Source organism: Pagrus pagrus (assembly GCF_965226575.1).
Source record: "Pagrus pagrus genome assembly, chromosome: 11".
NCBI classification, from domain to species: Eukaryota; Metazoa; Chordata; class Actinopteri; order Spariformes; family Sparidae; genus Pagrus; species Pagrus pagrus.
The window spans coordinates 29,028,553-29,038,862 of record NC_140195.1 but is presented as its reverse complement, the minus strand read 5'-3'; the positions used below and the strand labels follow the sequence as shown (position 1 = coordinate 29,038,862).

Below are 10,310 nucleotides of genomic sequence, written 5' to 3'. Positions count from 1 at the left end.
ACATACTCATCACACCTTAACAATGTTGTGTTGAAAACTTGTATCTTGAAGTAAACATGTATGTAACGCTGTGATCCTACCCTCTCACTGAAGTTACATAGTGCAGAAACAAATGATAGAGACAGAGACACCATTCACCTTGTAACAAGACACTATACCATCAACATGATTTTGAAGCTGATATTCCTGGATACAAAAGTTACGTAATGTTGCTTTAAGACAACTGTCCCATGTTGACAGCAGCCATAAAGTCTTCAATGTGCAGCAAGAGGATGTCTCGACTGGTTATTTGACTGAGGCAGCAGACTTGGTATTTTGGACTCAGCCCACATCAAGTTCTAAGCATCTGACAGGTAAGGCAATCAAGCTGACCTAAATAGGAAGTGGTTACCGGTGTATGCATCATTCTTTTATGTGTTTGTATTCAGGTTTTTATCTTTTTCTAGGTCAGGAATTTTGCACGTCAATTTACAGCTAAGTACAACATGAAGCACCAGTCATGGGATGATAACGACATGGCAGGTCCTGATTGGTTCCCAGGCTTCATGAGAAGGGGAACTTCTTCAGATCCATATTTTGGGCTGTGGTCTCATTTTTTTAAATTCTTCACTCTTACTGTTACAGTTTACCCCAGGTTATGTTACAACTTACCCTGCTAGTGGGGCTGGATGTAACAACAAGTCTTTGTATTTGAAATCAGTTAATTAATTCTGTGATATAGTTGTGTAGGTTGTAACGTTGCTACTTGCAGTAGAGTAATACAGGTACTTTATGTACTATCACACACTATCAGTTCTATCACAAAAATTCAGCGAGTTATATGTGCTGAGACAAAAAGTGTTACAACCATGCCTGGTCTCCCACTACCTAATATACTGAGGCTAAGAAGGTATGTATGCATATGTGAAGGTATTAGGTACACATTTAATGTAATATAGCAATATAGTAATATGTATGTGTGTGTGTGTGTAAAGGTATTAGGTAATAATAAGTATATATATATATATATATATATATATATATATATACTCACACGCACACTATTCATCTGTTTATTACTGCTATGTTTTCATCTCTCCCTTTCCATCTCCGCATATATTTTACATACGTCACTGATTTTGCGACATTTCCGGTGCTGCTTTGTCGTTTTGCTTTACGACAGTTGTGACAAACCAGAAGTGTCAACCGCTGGCTGCAGAGTTGTTTGGAAACACAGGTGATGTTTTTCACCTGAAGACAAGCAGAAAACGAAATGGCCTGAGATACGACAACTTTACGACTGTCATACACACCTGCTGAAGGACACGACGATAACCACGATGCGGGAAACAACAATATATTTTCGACAGCTTTCGTTCACAACGCTAGCTATCTAGCTAAGCTAACTTAGTCGGAAGCTAGCGAAGCCAGTTTGTCAGCTTTCGACCTGGGGAACATGTTTTGAGTGCGAGCAAATTCCATGTGAGATTCTTGTACATTCAGCATTAGCACCCTGGGTGCAGTCTTCAGACGCCGACTCATAGCTGGGCTTCCATTATTTAAACGCACAATGTGGCTACAGCAAAGACTAAAGGGGCTACCGGGCTTGTTGTCAAGCAGCTGGGCGAGAAGACTCCTCATAGGACTGCTGATCTTCCTCATCTTTTACTGGTACCTGGGAGCAGAGCGCAGACTGAGGTTCTTCGGCGGCCCGGCCATGCCCGGAGGGGCGGCAGGACAGTGCCTACTGGCTGAAATCCACAGGTGGAACTCTCTGGTGGAGCGGGGAGAGGGGATATACAGCACACCTCAGGAACAACTAGATACACCCTTTGTATCAGGTAACGGCCATATTCTGATTGACATTGACTCTAATAAACTGTGGGTAGCGTCGTCTTTACAACCAGGCTCGGCTCCGGTCCACCAGACTGAATACTCACCGAGGGTCGGCGTCCATCTGGAGGGGAAGCGGGCCGAGACTCAGGCTACCATGCTGTGGTTCCGGAAAGGAGCCGTTCTGTCGGTCCGCTGTGCCTCACCAGCCGGCCTGCAGTCACCTCGGGACTGTGTCACCATCAGAGAGGAGTTCATAGCACACAGAAGCAGACCTAACGTCTATCTCCAGAGAGTCCACATCAACAACCCGTCTGACAGGGCCGCATCCATGGATGTTTCCTCTGACAATCCCTCCTTTGGTAGCAAGTTCTCCACCAGTGTGGAGAAACTGGAGGACAGAGAGATAGTGCTCTCCTCTGGCAGAGTACCAGTCGAGAATAACCGGATGGTGCTGGTGGTGGTGGTCACCAAGAAGCTGAGCAGCAGGATCCAGGTCCCCGCTAAATCAGAGTTTTCAGACAACATCCTGTCAGTGGTGTGGACCTCAGAGCCCATTGAGTCCTCCAAGCTGGATGAGACCTTCAGCATCCTCCGAGATGGAGCCAAAAAGGAGCTGGTGGAGCTGCTGAGGGCCGATGTGGACGAACTGGTTGTGGATCACCAGCAGGCCTGGATGGACCTCTTCATTTCAGGTGAGCTGAGGTTGTAGCAGCAACTGGCTCTGGGTTTGAAGAAATTTGAATCCATCTACTGCTACCTATACATGACTGACTGATGTGTGGGAAACACTGAGAAATCTAAAACAGTTCAGCACACCCTAGAAAGTGGTTTATTAAACTGACTAAAACATAGCATGAGCTTCGAAGGAAATAGTAAGAAGTAAATTTTCATACTGGCTAAACTTGACCACTGTAGATATAAACTCTGAAGGAATTTATGGTAGACCATGTTCCTGCCTCAATGTCTTGCAGTCTGGAAATGTGCATATCCTCTGTTAGGATCTAAATGGAGCAAAAATAGACACATGTGTATCTGGATAACATATACAAAACCTTTATTTCTGCTTTTCCAAGGGATGACATACTCACTGAACAATTGTCAGCTGACATTTTCTTGTAATAAAAGAAGGGGAATTCTCCAATGTGAACAGTCAGCCTTATAGGACCATTGCTCTAATAAAATTATTTTTAATTCAATTTTAATTCTATTCAGGGCTCCAGTGTGCAATTAAGCAGTTTCATTGGTGGCACCAGTGCACTTTTTATTCAGCAGGTCTGATGACAAGTTGCCTTTGAACAGATGATCATATTTTCTATAGATTATTTGGTTCTTGTGTAACAGGATTTTGCATTGCATGTCTGTTTATATCAGCAGAGGTAACCGTCCCACCTGTCCTCAGTCCAAATATGCCCAAACCTCATAAACATTTGAGATTATTGTTACAGTTATTTCTTGTTATGTGTGCTGTGATTCAAAAGAAGAAAAACATTTACAGAATCTGCACCTTATGCCTGTTAACGATCATTTACATAATGTGTAATAATATTTTCTTTCTAGATTATCTGACAACATTACAGCTCTGTTTATAAATGTGACAGATGTAAACAACACATATACAGAGTAATTTAAATACAGTTGGGCTGGGTGATATATTGATATTATATTATTACGACATAAGTGTTGCCTTTTCCTGGTTTTAAAGGCTGCATTACAGTAAAGTGATGTCATTACCAGAATGGTAATATGGTAATATTGTTCTAATACTTGCCTTTACCCACTCAGTCATTATATCCACATTATTGATGATTATTGATCAAAAATCTCAGTGTTCAGGTATTGTGAAAGTCAAACATATTGTGATGTATGATTTTTGCACCCAGTCCTAGCATTTATGAAGCTCTTTAGAGGTGATTTCAAAATATCAAGATATATATTGTGTCTCAAATTACAGCCTAAAAATATCCCAGTATAATGTAAACGTCATATCGTCCAGCTCTAGTGTGGCTGCCCCTTTGTTTACCTTTGGATTACAGATTGGGTTTAAAAACAATTAAGTGCAGTAATTCATTGATCAGAACTAACAGTATTCTGTACCTCGGCTGACTTGTGAACTGCTTTGATTCAGCCTTAGTCTCTTTTTACCCCTCAGTCTTTTTCTTTAAATTTTAAATCAGCTATGCCTTCTTTTTTTCACCATGTCTCCACTACTGCAATTTCCCTTTGTCCCTTCTATCTCCTCTCTCCTCATCTCGTCTTTCACCCCCTGAAAAGATAAAAAGCCTGTTTCAAAAATCTGAAGGTACATGAACCACTAAACCTCTGTAGTGTTAATTACAGCAATTTTGAATGAACAATATGTTATCTGCTGTGAGATTATACGAGCAGTGGAGTTTGAACTCAAGCGAATTAAAGCAGAAACATGCAACTTCAGCATTACTTGATGCCTCAGAGTTAGCCATTGACTTTGTGGTATATTTGACAGAATGCTACTTGATGTAGTATTTATTAGATAACGTCTATCCTAACCCTGAACTCTGATTAAGTTGTCTACCCTGTGAATGCACCGTGTCTCTTGGGTTTTTCAGTGCCAAAATGACTTCAAGCAGCTGAAGTTCCTACTCATTCTGTAGAAATTCACTTCAAACTGACCTTTGCATGAACTGGGTCCCTGTTGCATTCTAATTCAAACCTGGTTTCAAACATGCAGTGCATTTTCCTTTCTCATGAAAATAATAAACTGAAAGGAACGTTAAGCAGAGTCGGGACAGTGTGTGTGATAAAGTAATCACAGTGTAAAGCTCTGGAAAAACTTGTAAGTGGACTTTAGGTTAAAGGGTAAATTCACCCAAAGATCAAAATTCTCTCATTATCTATAAGTCATTATCTTCTCACCCCCACGCTGATGAAAAGTCGGCTGAAGTTTTGTAATTCACAGAACATTTCTGGAGCTTCACAGTAAAACAGTGTTGCAGCATTCTCCTAAACAACTGAATTAGCCGGGGACTTGTTTTAAAATGTTAAAAAACAACTGAAAAAAAGCCTAAAAGTGCTCCAGACAGCTCGTTCGGCATAATCCGATACTCCAGATGCCCGAGATCCCAAACTGATTTGAAATTGAGATTTTTACACCTTTTTTTAAAGCCGATATTTTTATTGTAGCTGTTAAGCTAAAAACATTAGTGCACACCCTGGCTGAAGTGGGTGTACGAGCTCAACTGCATGCCAAGGGTGTAAATAACATTGTTTTTAAAACATGGTTAAGAATAACATTTGATTTGAAAGTAATTAATCAAGCTAATACTCTACAGGACAGTTTTTGTGAGGTTGTGCTTCTATTTCTTTGTTCAGGTGTTGAAATGAGGAAGATAACTGACTCCCACACACCATCGAGCCAGACGGTGAACACCACCCTCTACTACATCCTGTCCTCCTCCACGGCTCCCCTGTTGGATCGAAGGCTTAGCAGCGAGGAGCGTGATCACCTCGAGTCCAGCCTCAACTACGCTGACCACTGCTTCAGTGGCCACGCCACCATGCACGCAGAGAACCTGTGGCCTGAGCGGGTGAGCAGCACTGCTCAGATCCTGCAGCTGTTCACGCTGTGGACTCTGACTCTACAAAAGAGAGGCTGCAAAGTGTTGGTGGCAGCTGGAGCCCACGGAGCCATGCAGGGGATGGTGCTCAGCTTTGGCGGCCTCCAGTTCACAGAGAACCACCTGCAGTTCCAGGCTGATCCGGACGTTCTGCACAACAGCTACGCTCTGAGAGGGATCCACTACAACCAGGATCTCATAAATCTGGCAGTGCTGCTGGATGTGGAGGGGAAGCCTTTTCTCCACGTGTCAGTGAAGCAGCAGGAGAAGCCGGTGAAGCTGTACGCCTGCGAGGCTGGCTGCCTCAACGAGCCAGTGGAGCTGACATCAGAGATCAAAGGTCACACCTTCCCTGTGATGGTGACGCAGCCCATCACACCGCTGCTGTACATCTCCACAGACCTGCGCCACCTGCAGGACCTGCGCCACACCCTGCACCTCAAGGCCATCCTTGCTCATGAGGAGCACATGGCCAACCGCTACCCAGGCCTGCCTTTCCTGTTCTGGTTCAGCGTGGCCTCACTCATCACGCTCTTCCACCTTTTCCTCTTCAAGCTAATATACAACGAGTACTGTGGCCCGGGTGCTAAGCCCCTCTTCAGGAGCAAGGTATAAAACACAACTGGAGGCAAAAAAACTACAAACTGATCTGATCTGCTCTGTTTTTTTTTTTGTTTTGTTTTTTTTTACTTGTGTGTGTGGTGGCAAAGATTTCCTCTCTATCGATGCTCTCTCTGTGGGTTGGTTTCTCAATTTTGACTTTCACCTTCTCTGTGAGTGAACTCCACGTGGTACATTTCTGGAGTGGGTTGGCTTAATAGCCTTGCACAGCTCCCCTTTCCCCTCTCACAAAAATTGAATCCTCAGTTTTTAATCTCTGTGGAAGGAGTCAGTAATGGTTTCACTGCAGCTGTTACATGGGAGAGACCCTGAGCAATGAAAAATCTGATCTCAGTTCAAAGCAACATTACAATAGTAGCCTTGGGGTCACAATTAACCATTTGGTCTATGGCAACATTTTAGTACTTCATCTGTTGTGGAATGTAAAGAATTTGTTGATCACAATGGAAGAAAAACAAGCACAAGAGTTATTCTTTTCTCTCAAAGTAGGAAGTTATTGTTTTGTTGTATTTATTAGGGGTGTCACGATTTCGATTCTAAAATGAAAATCAATTTGATATTAGCTTTCACTTTCGATCATCGAATTCAAAAGTAATGGGAATGGGGTTTACTCGGGACAGATTTGAGAAATGGAACTTTGTAACAAACTGAAAAAGCCACCAGGATAAAGTCAAGCTGTTGTTTAAGAATACCCCTATCTTTAAAAAAATATATATTGAAAAATGTAAATGACAGTTGTCAGTATATAAAACCAATGATCTGCTGATCTTTGTAAATCTAGATGTGACAGTTTGTCAACAATATCAAAGCCGACAGTGCTGAAAAAAAAAATTAATCGAATCAAACTGTGACCTTCTAAAAAAAAAATCTAAATCTAAGGCATCGTGACATCCCTAGTGTATACACCACTTTCATTGTTCTGACTTGTGGCTGAAATGCATTGGGCACGGACGCAGCGCAGTATGTGTGCCGCAGCATGCCCCCAAAGAATGCGTCACCAGCCATGAAAGCTGTGCGCAGGCATTGTGTTGCTCATCTCTATTTTACACAGCTTGTCTATTTTTGTGTTTTTAAAAAACCAAGTGCAATCTGTTTAAAAATGATTCAGATACATTCGTGATTGTACCAGAGGCGATGTGACACAGCAGAGCCACCTTGTGGGTGTAACAATGGCACATCAAAACCAATCAATCAAATTAATGTTAATCCATGATCCTGTTGTTAAAATCTAGGTAATTCATTTTAGGATCAGTAAATTTAGCCTATGCTTCCAAACTCTGCATTGCCAGCTTCATTATCACTTGGCAAATCTCACTATGCACACAGTGAACACACATGCTACAAAGACAGAATCCGTGTAACAGGTAAAAGAAATCCACTCTGCACCGCCTACTTGGGCATTGTGTCTGTGCCCTATGTATTTCCACTGTAAGCATTCTTCAAGGAACAATTCACCCAAAAGGGAAATTCAGTCATTATCTACTCAACCTCATGCTGATGGAAAGTTGGATGAAGTTTGGTGGTCCACAAAACATTTCTGGAGCTTCACAGTAAAACAGCACTGCAGCTTTCTCCTAAACAACTGAAGTATATGGGGTGCCTGTTTTTAAAATGTAAAAAAAAACAAAAAACTGAACAACAAAACTTCACCCGACTTAACATTGGCATGGGGGCAATTAAATCGACTGAGTTTTAATTTTTGGCTGAACTTTTCCTTAAGGGGACTGTACCAGTGTTTTTGAATTTCAAATAAATCACAAATACCCCTTTTTTTAGTGAAGGAACATTTCCCAAAGTGTAATAGGTTTTTGTTTTTTCTAATATTTTTTTAGGGTTTTTTTTGTATTTCTTCAAAGAAGCCAATAATTTTCATTAATTTCATGGTCGTGTAACAGTCTGTTTACAGTGACTTGTTTGAGTTGGGTTAGTCAGTTATATTGAACATCATGTCTGCTTTTATTTTGTAAAGCTTACGTTATTGTTGTTTAGTAAACTGTTAGACCGTCCAGTTACAAACCGCTCTCTCAACATTTAAAGGTACCCTGTGGAGTTTTTGACCACTAGTAGCGCTATGGAGCAGTGTTCCTAGAGTGGCTCCCTGATGTGTTTTAATCTAGAGCTCACACATTAAGAGGTGGGTGATACAACACATCCCTGCTTCTTGTGGTTTCTCGCTGCTCCACTGATTGAAAGTAGGTGGTGGTGATGCACCAAAAACCACAGTAATATTGTCACAAAGGCAAGTAGAAAAGAGACTGTAGGCCATTTGGACACAGGCTGCCTTTAACTTTGATTAAAATAAGAGCGGCTTCAAGGCACACTGAGATTTATGACCAAACTCAAACAAGTTTTTACTGAGCAGAGTATTATACTGTAACAGAAATATTGGAAACCATCGACTCTCTTAGGGGTACGAAAAACAAAATCCAGAACCCTTAAACCTAAAAGTCACATGAACGGGATCTGTAAATGATCCATACATTGGTGTTACTCTTCAACAAGATTCTTGAAAGATAAACTTTATTACAGCTTGAATTTAATTTTCATAGTTCTGGTCATCATCTGTAATATCAGTTATAATAACATTGTGCTCACTGAGTTAATTGTTGAAACCTGGATGAAAAACAAAGGCAGACAGTGAACAGTAGATCGGCTGTCTGCTCACGTTTTTTTGTTGTGTCTAGAGCTATGAAAGATAAAACCCAAGTTGGAATAAATCATACAGTTCCTTTAAGTAAAATGATTGTCGAGGATCGACCTAAAGCTAAATTCTCTTGCGAATGACAGAAGCCTAAATTAGAACTCGGTATAGTAAGGTGGTGCTGTAAGTCCATCATGTTGACATGTAAAACGGCCACTTGTTTACAAAAAGAGATGTGGACTGCTGGACTCTTAGAGAAGATTGTGCTGCAGGATACATGATTCGTCTCTGATCAGCATGGACGGTGTGCTCACTTTGCCAGAAGTCTTTTCTGCTATTCCTTTTTTTCCCTGCGTTTTGATGATGTTTTATATTGAATTACTCAATTAAATTAACAAGAAATCTATGGGTTGGCTTTGGCTCTTTACTACTGACCTGTCAAACCTTGCTGGGCCTCAATCACAAATCTCCCATCCTCATCAGAGATCTGTATCTGTCTCTATCTTTCCATTTCTCCCTGGAGTCTGTGTGGATGGGTTGGGTGGTGGCAGTCAGTTTCCCAACCGTTCTAATCCTCCCCTCTGACTTCACTAGGTTGCTGCGAAAAGTGAGGAGCGCTGCTGTGACACCGGGAATGCTGCTTGAACGCTACAATGCCATGTGCACATTCAACACGTAGTGGTTCTGCTTGAGCTTTGGCAGCATGAGAGATATTAACATGGGTGTGCTGGTGCTGAATGACATCACCCACAGATCTGCTGTAAGAAGATGTAGCGGCATGTAGGTAAAAACTGGACATCTACGTCACTTTAAAACCAAAGAGATCTGGAATGAATGATTGTTGTCATCCTTGATTAATTAAAATGTCAGAATGTCAGTGACAGTTTCCAAAGTTTACATGTTTAAATGTCTCGTTTTGTCTGACCAACAGTCCAAAACTAGAATGAGTGAATGTACCAGTTGCATTTTTGAAAAAGAATGTACATAAAAAATCAAAAGACTATAAAAGATTTCACCAGCAATTTAAAGGAACAGTTCACCCGAAAAAGGAACATTCAGTCATTATATACTCTCCCGCATGCCGATGAAAAGTTCTGTAGTCCATGAAACATTTCTGGAGCATCACAGCAGAATAGCGTTGCAGCATTCTTCTACACGACTAAGGTAAATGGGGACTTGATTTAAAATTGAAAAAAACAACCAAGGAAAAATATGAAATGGCTCCATAGAGCTCAGACATCCCAAATTGATCTGAAAAGACATTATTTCACTTTTTTAAAGACAGAATCGTACCTGCAGCTGCTAAGCTAAAAGCGTATTTTTGAGTTTTTGCTGTAAAACTAAATTATGCCAGGCGAGCTGTACAACCTTGCCCAAAATTATGTTACAGATACACAGCCTGATTGTGTTGTATCTCCAAACAAAACTCTTCAATCTAACTCCAACTAGCTAAAACTGAGCCAAAACCTAAAACTAAACAGGTGTGACAGCAACTGTTAACTGTGAAAAGTAGAAATTCGTAGTATTCAAATAAAGTTGGCAGGATTTGTTGCACCCAGCAAGACTAACAGTCTACAGCCATGGGAGGAACTTTGTAAGGCTGCTAACAGTGATGGCATTAACATGATGATATTTAGCAG

At 41.2% G+C, this 10,310-nt stretch overlaps 1 protein-coding gene across 1 annotated transcript; it reads left to right on the top strand.

Annotated features, from left to right (window-relative positions):
• The first annotated feature begins 1,157 nt into the window (after window positions 1-1,157).
• On the top strand, window positions 1,158-9,702 carry kiaa2013 (KIAA2013 ortholog). The gene is made up of 3 exons (XM_084366380.1): window positions 1,158-2,507; window positions 5,164-6,017; window positions 9,265-9,702. The coding sequence occupies exons 1-3, from the start codon at window positions 1,550-1,552 to the stop codon at window positions 9,313-9,315; spliced, it is 1,863 nt and encodes a 620-aa protein (XP_084222506.1). The 5' UTR covers window positions 1,158-1,549; the 3' UTR covers window positions 9,316-9,702.
• The last annotated feature ends 608 nt before the right edge of the window (window positions 9,703-10,310 follow it).

Coding starts and splice junctions, on each gene's coding strand:
- kiaa2013 (XM_084366380.1), top strand. CDS start 1,550: ATGTGGCTACAGCAAAGACTAAAGGGGCTACCGGGCTTGTTGTCAAGC. Junction 2,508..5,163: donor GATGGACCTCTTCATTTCAG/GTGAGCTGAGGT, acceptor TTCTTTGTTCAG/GTGTTGAAATGAGGAAGATA. Junction 6,018..9,264: donor AGCCCCTCTTCAGGAGCAAG/GTATAAAACACA, acceptor TGACTTCACTAG/GTTGCTGCGAAAAGTGAGGA.